Source organism: Pyrgilauda ruficollis, unplaced genomic scaffold (genome assembly GCF_017590135.1).
Source record: "Pyrgilauda ruficollis isolate IOZ18807 unplaced genomic scaffold, ASM1759013v1 scaffold20, whole genome shotgun sequence".
NCBI lineage: Eukaryota > Metazoa > Chordata > Aves > Passeriformes > Passeridae > Pyrgilauda > Pyrgilauda ruficollis.
Window position 1 is genome coordinate 5411153 of NW_024519207.1, and position 21782 is coordinate 5432934.

The 21782-nt window shown below is 38.0% G+C and overlaps 1 protein-coding gene across 3 annotated transcripts in view; it reads left to right on the forward strand.

Annotated features, from left to right (window-relative positions):
• Positions 1-21782, forward strand: part of ENOX1 (ecto-NOX disulfide-thiol exchanger 1) — a 354413-nt gene that overhangs the window by 272791 nt on the left and 59840 nt on the right. For all 3 annotated transcript variants that reach the window (XM_041467082.1, XM_041467084.1, XM_041467083.1), the window contains 3 exons: positions 1651-1863; positions 15231-15337; positions 18638-18755. In XM_041467082.1, coding sequence (XP_041323016.1) covers positions 1651-1863; positions 15231-15337; positions 18638-18755 — 438 coding nt within the window. The remainder of the gene's footprint in view (positions 1-1650; positions 1864-15230; positions 15338-18637; positions 18756-21782) is intronic.

Consider the following 21782-nt stretch of genomic DNA (forward strand, 5'->3'; position numbering starts at 1 on the left):
TCCAAGGGGACAATATGTAATGACAGGATGCCCATCTGACTCTTCCTGCCCAGTGAAAATTAATGAATGGTGCTAATGAATCACATGTTAATGTTTTACAATAGATGCACCATTGTACACAGGGAATGTGTTATGTGTCATTCTGCGCTTTTTTCTTGAGGGATCTTGGGTGAACATGCCTATTCAGCTGTGGAGAGCAAATCTTATTGCTGTAGCTGAAAGCATGTTTCAGTTAATAAGATGTTAAAGATCAGGCAATGTAGAAATCTCTTCTTCAGAGGCTGTGGGCACAGAGCATGTCACTAGTCCTCTCTGTATTTTAGACTACTCTAAAAGATATGCCTTTTAAGGAAGTGATTATTGATTCAGAATAAAAGCCAAATCATCATTTAACAATCAGTATTTCATTATTCTTTGTACATAGAAAGCAGAGTCTGAAAAACTGTGCCACATGTTTCTGTGTCCTGTAACACAGTTGGCTGAGTTTAGTATTTTCCAGTTTTTGTTTTAAGTGTCTGTTGGTTATGACTACACTACATCTTCCTGCCATGACCATATACCTTCTCCTACAGAAAGGTGTGCATACCATCTAAAATATATGTACAGAAATATAACCAAAAAGCACTAGATGAGATGTTTAAAATGAGTTGTTGGGAAATTGAAGTTTTATAGAATAAAATCCTGGTGAAAAAATGATGTTGAATTGCACAAAAATGGTTCCACAGGAAGACACTGTTGTAATAATATTTTCTTGCAGTTCAGTCTAAATGGGACTTAAAAAGAAATGTTTCCTCTTAATCCTGATGAAGCCTGAAGTGTAATGGATGCTGTGCTTAGAGTCTTTTGAGGAAGCTGAGAGCACTGTCAGAGGAAAGAAGATTGCCTGGGGAGGGAGTGTGCAAAATCTAGCCTTCAGTTTTGGCAATCTTTCTGCAGAGAAAAACAACTTTCATTACGTGAATGGCAAACATGAAGATGTAGTCTAGGTGTTTTCCTGGATTCATTTGGAATTCTTTAAAAAAATATGTATGCGAAAAAAAATATGTAATGTGAAACATAAAACAAATAGTACAAAACAAATAATACAAAACAAATGCAGGCGCATTGTCTGTTCAAAGCAGTTCCTTGTAATTAATCAGTGTTTTGAGGAGGAATTGTTCAGCCTCAACATTGTTCCTTAATTAACAACATGATGTTAGTGAAATCTGTTGACAGAAGTATGGCTGAGCCCAAGCTCCAAGACTGAGCTTTTGGCTGAGCAGATTAACACAGACACATTTCATTTCCTCAACGAGTCCAGTACCACAGAGGTCTCCTCACTCCTGCTGTAAGGTCATTCCGTATCGCTGAATGGCTTAAGGGACACATTGCAAAAGTGAAGACTCGGGCCACAGGGAGAGGGGGAGGCTGCTTTTTTTTTGTGAGAAAGCTATTAAATGAGGAGAAGACAAGTCTTGAAGGAAGATTTATGTAGTTTTACATGGCTGTATTGGCTTCTTACATCTGATAGAACAAAGGACACAAAAGTTGCCCAAAATGATATACTGCAAGCAGGATTTATGGTGATTTTAATGTGACACGGAGCAGAAAATGTGTTCTCAGCAGGATATTTATGCCTGCAATTTGAAACCTGTGCTATGATTGTTCTAGATGATAGCAAGTTTTCCGAGGCCATCACGGTGCTGCTCACCTGGATTGAGCGAGGCGAGGTGAATCGTCGCTCTGCAAACCAGTTCTATTCCATGGTGCAGTCGGCCAACAGCCACGTCCGCCGGCTCATGAACGAGAAGGCAGCTCACGAGCAAGAAATGGAGCAAGCCAAGGAGAGCTTCAAAAATGCCTTAACAGGGATCCTCACTCAATGTAAGTAACTCCCTTTTTGTCAGTGTTGTTGTAGTGATGGTGGTGGTGGTGGTAGTGGTTTTATCATTTTGCTTGTTTGTTTGGGGGTAAGTAGTTGCAATGCAGTCATGCTCTACTTCACATCCTATTCCATACTCTATGGCAGTTTGGAGGATCAAGGACCATTCCTAAGAACTTATTATTCAAGGTGAGCAAAGTTTCAGTAGTTTTTTTTTTATTAATAGATGAAGACGTGCTCTATTCACAGTGTCTACTGTTGTGTAGACATAACGCTTCAAGAATGGACAAGACAGAAGCCTCACTGCTCTGAGAAAAGGTCATGGTTTTTTTGAGGGAAGGGATATATAGCCTGTGTGTGGCAGTTGGTTAACTAGGTCAATTAAAGAATAGAGCACAATTAGGTAATATTTTTAGCCTGTGTTTAGGTAAAAGGCAGTAGAATCCAGTAACTTATAGGGATATATTCACAGATAAAAGCCACCTCCACAGTAGAAAAGTATGCTGTACTGCTGCTGGCATCAGGACTGATCTGCCAGTATTAATTGGGCAGATAAACTGTCTTAAATATCTAGTGCTGGCAGCTGTTTCCTTAGTACCAAAATACAATCAATGAACTTACCCTAATGAGGTTCCCTCATAAAACAGTGATCAGGATACTTGCCTAGAAGTTTTCTTCAATGGGAGGAGAGGAGAAGAGAGGAGAGGAGAGGAGTGGAGAGGAGAGGAGAATATGAAAAAAAAGAAAAAAGCAAGGAAAAAAAAGGAGAAAGAAAACTGATTTAATTGTTGGTGGTTTTTAACATGCCTACTCATGATTCCTCAAGGAAGAGGCATTATGATACTCAGAAAGGTGAAGCCTGGAGCCAGCCCTCATGTGCCAGTTGAGAACAAAACCCAAGATAATTTACCAGATAGAAGACAGTGAAGTTGTTACATTGTAATTTCTGAATCATACCCCTAATCTTTGCATTTTTAAAAAAGCCCTAAGAGCTTTTGTATAATTTATTTCTGGCCCTTCAGTGGACATGCTTTAAAAGTTAGGGTTGAAGGCATAAGCTTGGATGGACTTGTCTGGCTTAGCAGAGGAGCCACTAAAGCTTCCTGCATGTGTGATGGAGAGCTCATCATCTCAGAAGACAAATTCACCATAGGGCATATGTCATAATGGAAGAGTTTAGATGCCAGAAGTTAGAAACAAAGATTCTGGGCCAAAGTCTGTGGACATATGTTCAGACAGTAAATTTAAAAGATCGGCTAATTCCCTTGGTAATTTGCTAGGCATTGTTTTCTTCCATCTCAGCATCTAAAAGGCAGTGTGAGGCTCAGAGATGCAGGCACCACGCATGGTGTGCTGTTCAGTTCACACCAGGGCCTCTCTAGTTTTGTGTGCAACAGCCAGCCCTAGCATTCAGAAATGCCTTCTTCAGCTGCATTAAAAAAAGTCCCCCATTGTCAGCAGGCTGAACTTTAGTTAAATCAGTCTAAATTAGCCCATTTGTCACCAACTGTTGTAGAACATCTGTCACTTGGAAATAGAGATCCCTGTTGTTTCAGGTGGAAATATGCAGTTTTGGCTATCTGTTTTGCTCCTGTAATGTGCTGAATGCTGAACTTACAAAAACAGAAATAGCTCTTCTGGCTTCAAAATGTGAGTTTCCTAGTGCCACAGTAACAGCAGAGTCTGTAAGAAGAAATTTTCTGACATATCTGGCCTAGGAGGACAAGGTCAGCAAAAAGCATCCTCAGGGAAAGGTGTTACACTGTGGATTTTATAAGAAAAAGTTTTACAAGCTTTCCATATGTTCCCCATTGTTTATTTTATAAACATCATTGACCATTATTAGCATTAATATGTCTTATTAAAATTCTTTGCAAACTTGCTGTGAACAGATGGATAATGTTCTTCCTTTACTCATGTATATGCCTAAGATTGCTAAGCATGGAAATTCTGAAATGACCTTCCCTTTTTCAAGGAAATTTGAATTGATCTGTATTTGAATTGATCTGAGGAATGTTTTTCGTGCATTTTTTTCCACTGCTGTTCCACAGTCCTGCATAATTGGTTACAATATGTCAGTTGCTTTATGAAGAAGAATTTGAAAATAAGAGATGTCCAAAAGAGGTGTGTGTGGACTGTTAAATTCTGTACAGTGACAAAAACACACTTCTGCTCTTATGCAGCAAGAATCCAAAAGTCTAGTGTAGTGCTGCAGCTGTGTGGCCATTTGACATAAATATTACAGTATTTTAAAAATATCATGTGGCAGTCCTCTTTCATGAACTAGGTCAGATGTCAACTTGGAGCTGACCATTTTGGGCTTTCTTTGCAGTCACAAGAGAAAAATAAGTATCTCCACGGAATGAGTCATCAAACTGACCTCATGGTGCTCTTCCAATGAGATGAATCATCCCTTGGATATGCCATTTTTTCTCTGCTGCCCATAGAGGATTCACAGGGTGCCTAGCTCTGAACCAGATGTCCCACTTTTCACATGCCTTGTTCAGAGCAGATTAATCCCACTTATTGTGTACAGCATTGATACAGACGGGTGTAGCATAAGGGAAGAACTTGGAGTTATATAAAAATGTCAGCAATGAATGTTATGGAGAGTGAAAAAGAAATAAAATTGGCTTCAAGTGCACTCACCTGGCGCACACACACTCCCACACATACACACACACAGTCTTGGTGGGTCTCAGTAGAAAATACTTTCTTATTAATGAGGATTACTGTGACCAGAACATTTCATCTTATGGCCTAACTAATAAAGAAGTACAGGCGTTGAAATCCCTGCTACAAATGTGTGCCTTGAGTTATTTAGGAGATTACTGAGCAGATTACCCCTAAAAATTTGGGTCAATTGCTCAGCACGTGAATTAATTACCTCATCAAGGTACTTGTGACAGGATAATCTCTGAAATAAAGTGCATTACTGTTGTCACACCACTAATTTATAGCACCTGATTTAAGTGCTGCAGGGACTCTTAGCCTTGGTATGGTGCTTCTTCAGCTATTTAAGAGATAAAGAGAGAAAAATGTCCACTTCCTTCTTTTTATTAAATTACTTGATTTTTTTAGATTTGAATTTGTGCTTAAAGTATGGATTGTTTTTAAGGATTTTGGATAGGTCTGCCTTTGTGGTTTGACGTCTATTTATTTCCACGTTAGATACATGTGACACTGCCCCTTGACTTCCTACTTATCTCAATTTTGTTTCCTCCCAAACCACTTGTTCTGTCTATGGTTTACAGGAGTTGATCCTCATGTTTAAGGAAAATGGAAGCCCTAGAGGTATCCCTGTTGGGCTGTTGGTGTTTTTTTAGACTACACCAAAGCAGCAATTTCCTCCTCTGACTCTCTTCTCCAAGTGCTGTAAACTTTGCCTACGTCTTACTGAGTTTTCAGACTATTTAATGCAGTCTCCCTTGACAACACTGAAAAAGGTACCTACAGGTGAACAAAATTTCCATATTCAAAAATTAATTTGATATCTAAAGAGTAAGACATACAAGGTGGTGGAAGTGTCCCAGTATACAAGTTCATAGGTTATACACATGGTGTAATGAAGTCCCCCGTGGCTGGTTACTGAGCAGATTATGACACTCCATCCTTTGGTCATTTTTGTCCATTTTACTAAAGAAGTAATGGACTTAGTGGACTCTGAAACCAGGTCCCCATCAGAGTCCATGAATCAGTCTCTTGTGTGCCTGTGGGGAACAGTGGGAGGGTGGTTTTTATCATGGAGCCCGCTGGCCAGATTGCTTCATCTAGAATCATAGAATCAGTAAGGTTGGAAAAGACCTCCAAGATCATTTGAGTCCAGCCTTTGAATGAACACCACCATGCCAACTAAACCACAGTCCCAAGTGCCATGTTCAGTCATTTCTTAAACACTTCTGGGGATGGTACCTTCACCACTGCCCTGGGCAGCCGGTTCCAATGGTTAACCACCCTTTCAGTGAAAAAATTCTTCCTGATGTCCAGCATGAGCATGAACAAGGGGAAATGGCTTTGAACTGAAAGGGAACCAGTTTAGATCTGATATCAGGAAGAAACGTAGTGTGAGAGTGGTGAGACACTAGCAAAGGGTGCCCAGAGAAGCTGTGGATGCTCCACTTCTGGCAATGTTCAAGGCCAGGTTGGATGGGGCTTTGAGCAACCTGGTCTAGTGGAAAGTGTCCCTGCCCATGGCAGGAGGTTGAAACCAGATGATGGCTAAGATCCATTCCAAGCCAAACCATTCTATGATTCTATGGATTATGAGATTGTGCAGTTTACCTGCTTTGCTGTTGCTAAGCATCTTTGGCCCTTACTTGTGAAACAGGTAGTGAAACTAGATTCAACTTTGAGCTGATTCAGTAGACCTCTCCATTTAGGAAGAATCAAGGATTTGGGGAGAAGGCTGTGTGTCATGTACCCCTTTTTTGGACTCTCACAAGTGTCACCTTGAGTTTTCCTTTCCTTTCTACTAAAGGACTCCAGTGGTATATTAGATTACATCAAATATTTTTATCAAATAGCTGGTAGGTATGTGACATGAATTACACTCCCATCCAAAAAAAAAAAATATTGTATTTAAATAATTCTGAAGGGAAAAGCATTCTCCACAGACTGAATAAAATTCTCTTCCTTTCATGTTTCTTCATTTTCATTCTCTGATCTCCCTCAATATGATTTAATCTGTTTTAACATTATCAATGCCTTCACAGATAGAATCTGCATTTTTTAAATGTTAAAAAAGTAAAAAAAGTGTTAAAAATCCTTTCTGAGCCCTCTTCAAAAGAATGATTGGCATCAGTTTTGTTTTTCTCTTTACAGGTTCACTTCAGAAGATGCTTTCTTGCTTTAGAAAAGATAGAATTTACATTGATATAATGATGATTGCTAAAATCTCTGTCTCATCTGATTTCCTTTAAATTCCATACTTCAGTACTTTCTCCCAAAAATCCTTCCAATTTTTAGTATTCTCATAGTACCAAAAATGAAGCCAATTTCATTACAGATATTAAAAGCATGCCAGTTAAAATTCTCTTAGCAATCAGACTTTTAAAATACAATCATGCTTTCCAGAGTATTCTTTGAATTACTCCACATTAATAACAACTTTTAAAAGGATTTTCCTGCTCTTTAATTGTCCAGTCTTACAGTCTTTCTTTCATTTGCCACTGACTAATTCAAAAATATAAGCTTACTTTATGTGCAATTTTTAGGTCATCATTAAGCTCTTTGTGAAAGAGATTGAGTCATATAATGTGTTTTTACAGTGCAGCCCAGTTCTCAGTTGGTGCCATAGAATGCCACTATAATACAAACATTAATTATTTATGTCATTAGTTGCCACTATTACTTTCTACCTTGATGCATTTCTAAAAAAGAAAAAAAAAATTAAGTAAAAAATAACCTCTGCAATCCATCCAGTTCCTTTTGTTAGCTCATTTAGTCAGTGTGCTCTTGGCTTGTTTCTATGCTGATAATTTGTCCAGTAAAGCTCAGCTGGATCTCTTTATTCTTTTTTCAGTTGTCCTTCTATCTGTGAGATTTTCTATCTCATATACACATGTTCCCAAAAGCATTTCTATACAGGATGATGTGGCAGTGGCAGAGAATAGAGATGAAAGATTCCATTTTTATTTTACCTTGTGTTCTTGTAGTTCCTCTCTTTTTTTTTTTTTTTGGCAGTATAACCCTTTGTGGTTGCGATTTGTAGTATTTCCTATAGCTTATTCTTCTGTTTCATTTTCTTTGAATTTCTGCATTCCTTCCATTGTCTGTAGCTTTCACTCCACCTAAAGTCAATACAAATCTTGGTATTGATTTAAGCATGGACAGAATTTCAACAGAAGCTCTTCTGTTATTTTTAAGAGGATGTTTTTTTGGTTTTTTGGTTTTTTTTTAATGTAGTCCATTAAATATGCATGGTATTTTGCAGAAAAATAAAAGCACTACCTTCCAAGAGATTTCAGTCTATTTTGACAACTCATGCCACTTGCCTGGAATCTGCATTTCTCCTAGATGATGACACAAGGTTCAAGGCAAAGAAGCATGTGCTTTAATCACGTGGAAATCTGTGCTTGGTTTTGCCTTGCCTTGCTGAGCAGAGACAGGGGTAAGGGCCTGATGCATCTCAAAACTGAGCTGTAAATGTTCTATGGAAATAAAGGATGAGGGAAGAGTCATTAGGCAAAGAAGGAAAGGTGGTTTCACACAAAAGGATGATTTGGCTGTGTATACCATGTGGTCTGCACATCTAAAGCTGTTCAGACTGCTTATAAATGATTGAATAAAACTTATAAATATGAATAATGCTATGCAACTATGAGTGATTGAAATACTTGCTCCCTTCCGTGTGCGCTAGTCATGCTTCATGTCAAATCACTGGATTTGTCATAAATGGTGTAGTTTGTGACGATGACAGAGATGTTATGGGGCAAGAAAAGAGTTTTGGAAAGGGACAGACTGTGTGGGAGAAAAAGATGGACACTTACAGAAGGAACAAAAATCCAGAAGGAGAAGTCATGGCAGGCAGGAGAACGTAAGGTATGGCAACAGATGGAGAAGTACATTTCACACCTGAAGTATCTGAGACACCTCATCCACACCTTTATCCATTTTCTTCAGCAAAAGAAACCATATTATGCCCCCAAAAACCTGATTTCCTAGGAACATTTTAATCTGCAAGATTCCTGCATAATTATTACTTCACTTAATGGGACCTGCGATGCCTTAATGTCATTTATGATGTTCCTACATTGCAGAGTTCCCTGGGAGTTCACTTTTCAGACAGATTTATGAAAAATGGTGGTTCCCACTTTTTCTATTTTTAAATCTGAGAACTGAAAAGAAAGCTGTGCCTAACAATAAATAAAAGAAGGAATAGCTAATTAACTGCAGTACTTTGGGAATAGTTTATAATCTTGTCAAGCTGACGAAGAAAGCAGCATTCACTTCACCTTCCTTTGAGTTGGTGGGGGGCAGATGAGGTTTTTCTAGGTTTTTTTCTGGTTGTCAACACAAGGTTTGTAAAGTCCGTTCCGTAATGCAAGATGGTGGCATTGAAAGAGCAGGTACTGTACGTTTGTATTTGCCCTCCTGTGCTGTGCTGGTCTGATGTCAGGCTCCTGTTTGTTGAGAAATGACATGAAGGTGAAGTGGTCTTGTTGAGTCCTAGTGATTTATCACATGGCACAGTGCCAGCTCTTGCAGTTATACCAAGCTATCAGTTTCTCTGTTGTAAATTAAACCACAGTTTCATAACCTAAAAGATTTTCAGAGCTTAAATTGTAGACAGATTTTCTAGCAATACCTTGCAGGGCAAACTAGGCTCTCTTTAATTAATTTTTTTTTTTTATTTCAAAGTTTAACAGGGAGCGTTCTATTTCTAGAGCTATCAATTGTTGATATACGTACCTCAGACAAGTTACTACACAGGTTTCAGTAGGGATCCTGTAAATTGAGCACTTTTAGTATACCCATACTGCTCCCTCTTTCAGCGTTCCCCACTGGATTCCTTACCTGAAAGAAGGAGAAAGGAAAACAATGGTTGCTGAGACAGGGGTTTGATATTCTTACAAGACCAGGGGTTATAGTAAGTGTTGTGGTATAAATACTTTTTTTTTATTTGTCTGTGTAGAAGGATCTCCTTATTTTATTAGAAAGAAGTATTTCTTCCTGCATCACTCGGGTATAGACTACTGACATTCACTCAGCCTCTTACTAACCCACACAAGCAGATTGACTAGGGCCAGTCTGAGTCAGATGGAACAAGAAGAGGGACCAAGCATGAACCCAGACAAACACCCTGCTGGTCTCAAATGCTGTAGTCCTAGTCAAAGGGAAATGTAGAAATAATTTAGAGAGAGGACATTCATTCTAGTATTCAGGTAGGTGAGACAGGGTAGGAGGAAAACGTCCTTCTTCCTCTGGTAAGTCTTGTAATTGCTGTCTGCACTGCTGAGACCTCTGTACCAGGATGAGAGCAGAAGAGGTGAGACTGCTAGTAAAGGATGACCCCCCTGACTCTGTCTGCAGGATTAAATTAAGCTGAGCTAGGGCAGGCTGGCCCATACTGTTCAGCTGTTAGAAAGTTGTTGCTCTGGATCAGCTAGTGTTTTCCCACAAAATGTGATACAGTTTAGAGCTGAGGCAGACCAAGTAGTTTCCCAGGAAAGCATCTTTTTTGGGAAGAGAGAAGCACTGTTGCTTCAGGGACACTCAGCGTGTTGTGCCTGTTGGTTTCAGGGAACAAGAATGGTTCCTGGTTGGTTTTGATTGCTAGGACAGATGTAGTTATTGGTAGAAGGGCAGGTTGCGGAATGGCATACTTGCAAGCTGGCCACCCATACAGCGAAACAATTTGGGAGATAAATCACTGCAGATTCTCTGGTCTGTCCAAAAAGGTGGAATTTGGGGATATAATAGTGAATTCCTATGGTTTTCTCCTTTATCGTGCTATGTGTTAACACCATGTCTTAAGGAACCTACAGGCATCTGGTCAGCATGCAGGTCAAATTTCTCTGATGGAGTTGCAGATAACTATGAATTTTAAAAAGTTTTTTTAAAAAACACAGCCAAACACAAAACTGCAACAAAACCAAAAACAAAGCAGAGTGGCAGATGAGGCATTTTGCAGAGCTATCAAAGCCTGTATCTTCATTATACAAATCTGTAATGGCCTTTGCTTATGTATCCAGCTGTGGTATGCTTTACTTTAGGACCCATTCTTTGCATTATCTGCAGTCTTCCCCAGGGTGATATTTCCAGCTCTTATGTTTTCCTGTGCTAGTCAAAGGCAATCACATCTGTTTCTCTGTCTGTGGCATGTGAATTGAGTAACAGGGAGAAGCTGCAGGTTTTCAGCACTAAAAGTGAGAAAGGCAGATTCTTTTTTGAAAGTAAGCAGTACCATAATCAAAAGAATGAGTGTTTGGCTCAAATTAATTGAAATAATACATGTTTCATTTCTTTGCAATCTGTCTACCATTTCTTTTACCAATGTCACATGTCATTTACCTATGCACAATTTTAGCCTTGGACTTAATGCTAAGTTCTGTTCAGCTCATTACCAAATGCCTTTCAGGACTGTTGCCAAAAATATTCTCTTCCCTCTCCAAAACTGACCTGGAGACTCTAATTCATTCACTACAGCATCTAGCCTTGACTACTGTAATTCCTTGGTTTGCTGGGCTTGGAGCCAAATCGATTGGCAGACTGCAGCTTAGTCAGAATTCATCAACAGGGCTTCTGACCCAAACCACGCCAACTCTATATCCTCCCTGTGCTGCGACTCTATATTTGAAAAGTGTGTTATACATTTACTGTAACAGTTTCCTTTACACTGTAATTTTATGGGTTGAATTTTTCTTTTACCCTTCATGTCAACTGTCACACTCTTACAGAATTTTTCTGTGCTAAATTGCCATATATTCTACTCTGACACTTGCAGTAATTTAGTGCAAAGCCCTTTTCATCCTGCATCCTTAATTGGTGGAATTTGGAGTAAAATTCTACATGAAATCCAATTATTTTATCTGCCATCCAAGACTTTTGCTTTTATTCTAACACATTTTTTGTTTCTATTTTGTTTCTTTTTCTATTAAAAATTATGTATATCATAATATATAGCATAAAATAACATGCATGGCAGCTTGTAATGTAATAAGCAAAGAAAAATTGAGTACTTCTTAACTCTTGAACCCAGAGATAAACTTCAGCCTTCACTCAATCATGTATTTAAAATAGACTGTTGGATAAACATAATACAGGATAAAAGTATTCTCTCTACCTCTTAATCTGCAGATGAGGCTACACTTTGGTTCTCATTTATTTTGGTTTTTCTTTGGTAGTACAATTTTCAAATATCAAATATTTTCTTGCCCTGGAGATATTCTAGTTTTCCATTTCATACAATCTTCTATGCAAGTTCTGCAGGCATTGTTTAAGGGATTTTTGCTGTTTTTCCTAGTTTATCTGGTTGCTTTTACATTTATACTTGATAGCAATACTTTTTCCAGGTAGCATTGTTTATGGCAGCAGAAACTGAGTCTTAAACTTCCTATTAATATGCTTACTATGAGCTGGCACCTCTAATAAAGTGGATTGCACTTGCATATCACTCTAGGTTTAGTTGTTTGGGTCTTTCTAGCTATTTATAACACAGCAGAAAAACAATTAGATAATAATCCTTTGTCCGAAGCATGCCATGTAAATTAGCAGCCATGGAATAAGTCATTAGGAAAGATGCAATTACTTACATCCTGTAAGCTATATTGATGGGAAAAACATGACATGTTATGGACCCTTCCAGAACAATGTGGTTTTTTAAATCCTAATTTAGTAAGGAAATGGCTTTGCATATGGTCAATGAAAATTTGATATAGCATAGAACTCACTAACAGATGTTTGACAATGAATATTTCATGTTACTTAATAATTCTACTTACCAGTCACAGTTGACACTACAGTGCATTCTGGAGTTCAAGGTGCCTTGGAGAGATAGATATGACCTGTTATATAGTTTTGGAAATTTCTTCCTGGAGATCAGAAATAATCTGAAAACCATGGTCAGCAGTGAGGCTCAGATTATGAAGATATCAGCCCAAAATCTGGGGCCTCTCTTTGGCCAAGCTTTACCCAGACACAGACAAAAAATTAGTTAACTGCAGAGTTTCTCAGCTAATATAAACCTTTCATGGTTTCTCCTCAGGGGTCAATCTACCATCCCTATGGGCTGTGTGCTGCTGGATCACTTACCCATACAAATTTGATCCTGATCAGGTGTGGGTACATCATATCTTGTCTTCCAGTTTCACAGAGCACAAGCATTATGCCAGCTTTAGGCCTCCAGGGTACCTATGGAAAAACAAATGAGTCTTGGTGCAACAAGAACAAATGTGGCAGAGCAGGTTTACGTTGAATTGCCGTCTCATAACACGTGAATTCAGGATTTTGGTGCAGTACAAAAAGATGTGGAGGCACTTCCCTGTACTGTCAAACCATGGCCTTGGCTGCTGTTTAGCTCCAATGTAATTCTTGGAGACCTTTTATGCTGGAATTTGCAAAGCTTCATAGCCTAGATCTCTGTGAATATTGAAATTTTTGTGCATACATTGACACTTTGTTTGAATAGAGCACTGCTATGTTGGTCCTTGATACATACTCATTTAGTATTGTCCTCTGCATCTTCTTTTTTATTATCCCTTGCTACCTGTTTCCTAAAGTTTCTTTAAATGGCTTGATTTTTAGCATGTTGTACTCATACTATCCTACCTCTCATCACTTTTTTAGTTCCAAAAAGTTAGGTGAGTAAGATCCTTTTAGTATTCCCTTTGTCTACTGCAGTTATACAAGAAGCTATGGCATCTTCCTAGCTTGTGAGTCCATTGAGGAAAGTTTCTGAAATGATCAGATAATGACTTTTGATAAATCTTAGCACCTGTTCACATAATGGAAATTAAACACTTTAAAGTTCAAATGTTTTTCAAAATTCAGATGATCTTATTAATACTTATTAGTAGAAAATGGCAAACCAGCTCTTCCTCATATCTTTTTTAATCTTTTCTACTTGAATTTCCACTTGCAAACTGAAAACAGATTGTTAATTAAGCAAAATTTTCTGAGCACCTGGGTCATCAACAGAATGACAGTAATTAAATTCTAGCTTCAATTTCTATACACATAATAATAGAGTGCTTTACCATTTTCATTCTTTTCAAATTAATTGAAAAAATATACACAGCATTACTTCCTTGATACATCTACTCTTTAGTCTAAGCAAGTTATAATGGGCTGAAATTATCACATCTACCTTTAAAAGTTGAATGGATTACAAATGGATAAGATCATCACTGTAGGTCTGAAACACTTTCTGTATTGTAAGCTACCTATATGTATTCATTTTAAAAGAAAATGAACTACAATTATTTTCTACGATTTTAGAAGGTAATTAATCACCCCTGAAATAAAAACTTCCATTCAAAATGTTGTAATTTTCTGGAATTTGAAAGCAGCCTTCAAAAGGGGTAAAAAACAGAGAATAGAAGAAATGTGCTCAAATGAGAGAGATTAACTTTCTGTTCTAGAGGTGAAAGATACTGCTTCAGTAGGTGAGCTCACCATTCCATGAAGGATAGGTTGCTATGTATAATCACATTCTCTACATCTCTGACTTAAGGGAAGAATGAGAGAAGCCCTAGATGAGCAATATAACAGACCAGGGCAGAGGGTGTTATAGCACTCTCGCCACCACTTTTCAGTGAGAGGAGCAAAAAGTGCTGCAAGCTGCCACTTGATAAAGAAAGGACATTGTTTCCATCCAGGAATCTAAAGAGATAGATAGCAAAGAAATTTGTCAAAGAGTTGGAGTTCATAGGTTGTCACAGCTGCTCATTCATGAGCACAGTCGAGATTGTAGAAAATCTGGATTTGTTGGTGTTTTCTTCAGTTAATTGTGCTGAGATCAAGGTGACTTACATCCTGGCCAAATCATTTTTAGGCAGGTCACTGTTGTGGAAGGACAATTTTACTTGTAACTGAAGTGAAGAGAAAGAAATTGTTGAGAGAAAAGCTTTCTCAACTGAGATAACAAATAGCTAAAAACTCGAGGATCTTAATTATCCTAGAAAACTGATGGAAATATTAACGTTTGGCTTCAGAACAAATTCATTAGGGTTGAATGAGGGAAACCCATTTCACATCTGTTCTTCACTTTATATGAAAGAAAAAAGTGTCTGTTCATGTAAGTAACCATACATAGGCCGTGGAGACAGCTATGATCTACCACAGGTGAGCCCTTTGATACTGAGTGGAGGAGAAGCAGCAGCTGCAGCCACAGAGTGCAGGGTTGATGTACCTGCAGGTAGAAGGTTTAGCCTCCTCCAGGTGGGACGTTTAGCCCTTCCCACCCACTGACAAGTTCCCACTATCAGATAGTCACCCTTCAAAGCAGAGCCTGCCTGCCCTCCACGTTTCTGTCCATGCAGCCCGCTCATCTCTATGCTGCTGCCACGGGAAAACACGTGTCAGGTGGATGTCTCGAGGGTCATTTCTGTGGTCACACACCTATTGCCACACACGCAAAGGCGTGTGCCAGCACAGGGAGTAATAGCAGACATCATGGGGAAGCAGCTGCATGCCTGGTTCTTGGTGCATAGTTAAGAGTTGTGTAGACTAAAGTTGTGGAGACAGACTTGAAGGGAGACATCTCCAACATTGATAAAATGTAAGTACGAAAGACACGTCATTGGATGGATATTGATGATGTTGTTTCAGTAATGACATCATCCATAGACTCCTAGTGTCTTTGCTTTGCTTCTCTATAGTGATCACAACATAAATTGCTTGTCTTGTTTGACTTCCTTGTTCACCAAAGTTGAGCAGATTGTCGCCGTTTTCAACGCTTCTACCAGACAAAAAGCTTGGGACCATTTCTCGAAAGCCCAGCGAAAGAACATAGACATTTGGCGAAAGCATTCTGAGGTTGGTGATTTTATTTTTTCTTTCTATCCATCATCTCACAGCTGGATTGACACAGAACGAGTGTGATTGTAGCTGGACATAGTGTATTTGGCAATATTTACAGCTACCATTTTAGCTGTTAATCAACTGGCCGTTTGCAGTCTCGTCTACAGTATGAATTGCTCCCATTGCTCTCATTATGGTAATAGTCATTAAACAACATGAAGACAGGGAGCAATGTGTTTTTATTTTTCATGCAAAATTTGGGAAATCATTAGAAGATTATCTTTACTATCTAAAATAATGAACTGACATAGTGAAATTAGGAACAATATTTTCAAATAATGAATTTAGGAGTCAACGTGATCTGTTTCTAAAAGAAGAATTCTGTGGCAAAGATTTTTTTTTTCACTGTGCCATCTTACGATCATTATAAGATGACTTTGAGTGAAAATAAAATAAAAAATTACTTTCCTAATTAATGACTTCAGAATATTAAGTCCGTAACTGTACCCTATTCCTTCCCATTTGTTCTATGTTTATCTTTAAAAAAGTAGATACATCACTTATGTTGATTCTAATTATTATGCTTGCAAAGAAACCAGTATAAATGTAATCATACAACCACACATAGTTAGCAGTGTGGGACCATGCATGTGTGACTGTCATAAGCATGAGCAGAGGAAATGAAATTCTAACTCCCCTTGCTGTGAGTGGCAGCAAAGGAAGTGCTAGACGTCATCCTGTGTTTTGGTCATCCAGCTTTCGATTTTAATTCAGTATATACGCTATGAGCCTGTATTTTAAAAAGTAAGTACCGCTGTCTTTGTTTTCTTTCCTTCTTTCTTCTTCCTTTTTTTTAAATTTTAATATGAGCAATTTACATACACTTGGTTTACCGCCATGTGGTACAGTGTGTTGATTGTTACTATCACAGTCCTCTAAATGATTTTTCTTTGTCTCAGAATAAAAACTTTAGAAGGTAAGGTGCACTTATTTAATTATTTTGTAGTACACTTGTAAAATAAGTGTTGTACGCTTAGTTTGAGAAACACTGAAGTGCTGTGATATAAATCATTTGGATAACATTTTAAGTGTCCATTAACTAATGCTAAATTACAGTTGAATACCAATGGCACTAAATGTAACATCTACATGAATACCAAATGAATACTTTATTATCACTGCTATTATGGTGAATACAAAACTACTTCAATAATGGGACACTTAAAATAAAATGTTAGCATAATTTATTAGTGCAAACTGTATTTTGCATTTTGTTCACAAATATTTCATATACATAGTGGATAATGCCTTTGTTCAATTGAAAGTTGGGAAATTGGGGATTGATCTTTGTCTTATCTTTTAGAGAAATATGAAAATATTATTTGCTAGTAGATTACTTTAATAATAATATTAAGATCATCCCTTCTTAAACTAACTTTCTATAAAGGGATGTGGTGTGTCATTCATTTGCTGGTTTCTAAATATTTAATAAACTGAAATGTATAAGAGTTGGACTTTCCAGAAATGTTAATTCTCTATTAATTTTTTTCAAAAATTACTGCCTTTTGATTTTAAAAGGACAACAATTAAACAATTCAAAATTATGTAAAGCATCTAGCTAAACCAATATATTTTGGAAATGACTGTTTTTCAGATATGAAATGTGATGGAAATAAATGGTATATTTTATTTAAATTGTAGCTTCTAACCATGATACTATCTGCTGATTTGCTTAATTACTTGATCACTTTCCAGTTTTTTCCTGAATTTAGAAAAGCTTTGCTAGAAACCCAAGGCAAAGAAAAGACTCATACACATAGACATTCCCCATAGAAAATCATTGACTTTGCTGATAATGTAGACACTGATGCAACAAGAACATTTGTCCACTAATGAGGAGTAAATGTAAGAGGATGTCTACGCATATATGCAGTGTCCTTCCCCAGGAAAATGTGCAGGGGGCCTTTTCCACAAAGGAAGTCAGAAATGGCTTGCCAATTTCTTCCAGAGATGCTTCTGGTTTCATTAGATACTGGTTGACAATTTAGCCTTTTAATATTTTTTTTTAAATTTGAAGTTATTCCCTGTAAAACACCCACTAATTATGTTCCTTGCCTTTGCTGGAATTAATGAGTACAGATACATTTTTCAGAATATTTGAGATCTGCCGATGAACCAAGGGTACAGCTCAAGAGAAACGCCTTCCCTTTTTTTCACGCAGCACCTCTCTGACAGATTATTGTTAATTGCACAGAGCTGTTGTCGGGCTCCTCAATGCTGTCTCCTCCTACCACACGACTCTCCCTTGTTTCAAAGACTTCAAACCACCTCTTTGGGAATTAAGCTCTTTGTTGGCAGAAAAATTAGCTGTCTGCGGGTGGACAAAGCCTACACTAATCACAGTGCAGCATCCTCATGTTACACCTGACAGGATTATTAGGACAAAATAGAGTCCTCTCAATCTTCTCAGTGCTGCCATTAAAAAGGCAGCCGCTACACCCGCGCCAGCTTTTCTACCCAGAACAAAGACCGTCTAGACTCCTACAAAGCCCGCGTGCCTGCTGATCCTTTTCCTGGTGACATGTGCAGGGGATGCCTGCCTGCCCTTGCAGCGGTCACCCGGAGACCGAGCTGTCCCTGCTGCCACTCCTTTTGGATCAAGATGCAAGGAATTTCAGGCCAGCGTTGTGGGACCAGGTCTTTTAAGTCCAAGGCAGTCTGGGCATAGGGACAGAGGGTGAGATTCCTTTGACCAGCATTAGGCACTTAAAAATGCACAGCTCTTCATCTGCACTGTCTGCACTCGGCTCCCTTTGCAATCAGCAGAGAGAACAAGGCACTTTAAGGGTGCATTTTAGTTAAAAGTTAAAACTTTAGTTAAAAGTTAAAACTTTGTGTGATGCAGACACCTACATTTGGCCAAATTAATCTTACCCCAAGTGGCAGAGGGAAGCAAGAATTAGCTGGCCCTTAAGCAAGCTGACAATCTCTTTATCAGTCTGCTTTATACACAGTTTTAAGTATTATCCCTGCTGTTAAAACATTTTTCCTATGTTTAGCAGGCCTAAAGATCACTCAACAGGGAAAGTCACTTTTTCTCTTGTTTTCCCTGAATGTTACCTTTGATAAACTCAGTTCTTTCACAGGAATAATTCCCTGTGCTTCTGTTTTTATAAATATTCATACACAAATAAATATGATTACAATGATAAATGATGTATAATTAAAATCAGATCAGTATTAAAAACAGATACTAAATAATGCATAATAACTTTATGGAAGTTAATACTGACAAAAGGTAATTTTGGCTTTTAGGAGCTCCGAAATGCTCACAGTGAACAGCTCATGGGAATCCGCCGGGAAGAGGAGATGGAAATGTCCGATGATGACAGTGGTGACAATCCCAGTAAAAAGCTGAGAGTAGATGATTCAGGTAAATATTTGCAAGTGTTGTTTTAGTAAAAGCAAACAAAAACTTACATATGAGAAATGACATTTTAATACCTGATTATATAAGACAGTATCTTATTTTAAACCCTCATAAATTAGTTATTTGAATGATGCAAGCTGTCTCTAGGAGATGTCTGTCACCTGCTATGTTCTATAATGATGAAAATTCTCCAGTTCTGCCCTTGGCTGGAAGCATTGTTTCCTTACTGCACTCTCTGCAGTTTTGCATGACAGCATTTCATTCCATGGTAGAAATGATGTTTTATTATGAGACTAGTTGAAGTTATACTTTGGTCAGTATTCTCCAGGCTGTGCCTTTCTTTGCAACAAAGATATAATAATCTCTAATCTCTATAACAAATAGCGTTTTAACTGTGGAGCTGTTTTGGCTGCATACTGCCCTTAAAAGGGTACCTATTTCACAGTATGGTACTGCATTCTGCACGAATTAGACACTCAATAGATGGCTATCATGAGTCCAAGAACAAGGGTGCATGTAATGTGAATTAGAAAAACAGCTTTTTCAGCCTTCTACAAATACTCTGCTATCCAGGATGGACACCAAGAGGTGGCTCAGAAGCTGCCAGAGTTACTAACTGGCAACATGATCTGGATGTATACATTCCTCTATTTCTTGGCATTGGCTAATAATTTGTGAGTTGCTCACAAGGGCTTGCTTGTTTAAACACTCATATAAAGAGTGAAATTTTTAGGAGCTGAAGCCAAAGCATGACTAGAAACTGCTGGGCAGCAGTGAGCTTTCAGAAAAATAAAGAAGGAAAGTAATAATATGGAAATAAACTGAGTCTCCACTAGGGTAATCCAGATCTAGTCCTTTTCATACAGGCACCATAGTAAGAAAGGAAAGCACTTTGTCCATTCAATGATTTCAAGTCTTTGTATGCCAGTCGAAAGGTTTGAATTCAAATTTACAAAGAGAGGAACCCATTTGGCTCCTTCTGTGATAAGATACTGTGTGAGGTTGAAGGGCCTCAGAAGTAAAGACCAAAGGAAGGAAATGTCATTCTAGCAAAGAAATTTTTACTGTGACATCTCTCTTGAGGGGAGATTTAATATTTTTCCTGGAAGAAAAATGCAATAAACCCATAAAGGGCAGCCTTAATTTTTGCTAGGTTTATTTTTTGGATGTGTATTTTCTAGATGCCATTAGCAGAGTGTTTGAAGCTGAGACAGTGGGTCGTTGCAGACCAGGAATTGCTAGAAATCAGCAATTTTTATGACTATCTAATCATTTTACATCGACTGTTTCCACTCTTATGGAGAAAAGTCATTAGAACTAACAACAGGAAGGTAGAGCCAGAAATAAATATAGCTTGCGTGCCAGAAGAGATGCAGGAATTTTATGATCTGCAATACTTACCAATTCAGCAGATTTAACATATGCATGCTTAGGGCAGAGCTGGTCATTGATTTTGGACCTCCACAGATAGGAAAGCATGTTTGGTTTTCATGCGTGAAAAAAGACATTACTGTCAAAAGTTTTGCTATCTGAGATTTCTACAGTATTCTATCACAAACAATTTCAAGTTATTTGTATTGTTACAATGTGGGCACTTGAGCAAACCCAGTAATGGGTTGCATTCTAAATCAAAATTTAGCAATATGAATACACTTGAGTATGTGTCCATCATTGTTTGTTGTACCATTCATCATCCTCTTAAACTCAGTGGAGTTGATCCATCCTGCTGCATACACAATCATCCAGTTCTCAAATTAATGTTCTTCTTTCAACACTACACTCAGTTAAAGCAAGTGCATTTGGTTCTTCTGTCAATAACAATAGAGGAAACTTGGAATTAAACCAAGAGCTATCAGGTATAAAACATTGGTAAATGAAAGTAAACTGAAAAGGTACTTTTTTTTTATTATTACTCTTATGTACAGAAATGTGATTCTTCTTTCCTTCTTCTGATGTTTTTTTTTAATTACTATTTGTGTTAGATGCCTTCTCTTTTTCTTTTTTTTTCTCTCTAAGTACATCATTCCAGAACCACCACTTTATCTCACTGGAGTGACTATTTGTATTCACAGTAACTTCTGTTGTATGAAGAATGTCTTTAAAGAGTCTTTTGTCACAAAGAAACCATCTTGCACAGTAAGAAAACATTGTCACTTTGTTTATTTTCAACCCCTTTTTAAAAAAATTTTTTCCTAAGAACTTTCTTGGGAAACATGAAGGTATTGTGCCTCTTCAATTCAAGGACAGCATGCACACATAAAGTTTTAAAAGTCTAAACCCAAAAGTAGCTGAAGCAATGAGACATGATTAATTGATTTGTATGGTTCCAGAGCTCTGCAATGCGTGTTCTGCCATGCCAACAATTTTCTTGAGGACATTATTTTTCAGCCTGCCCTTTTTGGCAGCGTGAGCAAGACTGTTGGGAAGTTACGGCCCTAAAGCTGTAATAAGTGGCAGGGATTCCCTCAGGCTTCAACACCTGTGTCAGGTCTTTTTTTCAGTGGTTCACCTGGTTAAGTCACTGCTAGCACAAAAAGGCTTAATTAATTCAACAATTTAGAATGGGTTCTAAGACCTCATTCTGTCTCAGTAAAGCACAGTTTCAGGAATCTCCCAGCATAATTTCTTCTTTCCTAGAAGAAAACACACTGAGTGCATCACATCTTCTCACAGCTAGATAGTTAGAATTAAAACTTTCCTCTAGGATATCTGAAGGTAAACCTATTAATCACCCTGAGAAAAAGAAGGTGGATTCCAACCCCAGCATTTGAAAACATACTGCAACACTTCTAAGCCCTGAGACTGTGAAGAAGTACTTCTGTGCTCGAATGCTCGTCCAGAGCTGCTGGACTTGGGGTTTCAAAGTGTTGTGGCTTGACCTAGCTGGCAACTAAGTATGACTCAGCTGCTTGCTCACTCCCCCAGCCCAGTGCGATGGGGAGGAGAATCAGAAAAAAAAAAAAGTATTAAGTTATGGGTTGACAGAAGGACAGCTTAATAATTGAACAAAATATAATGATGAGGGTAATA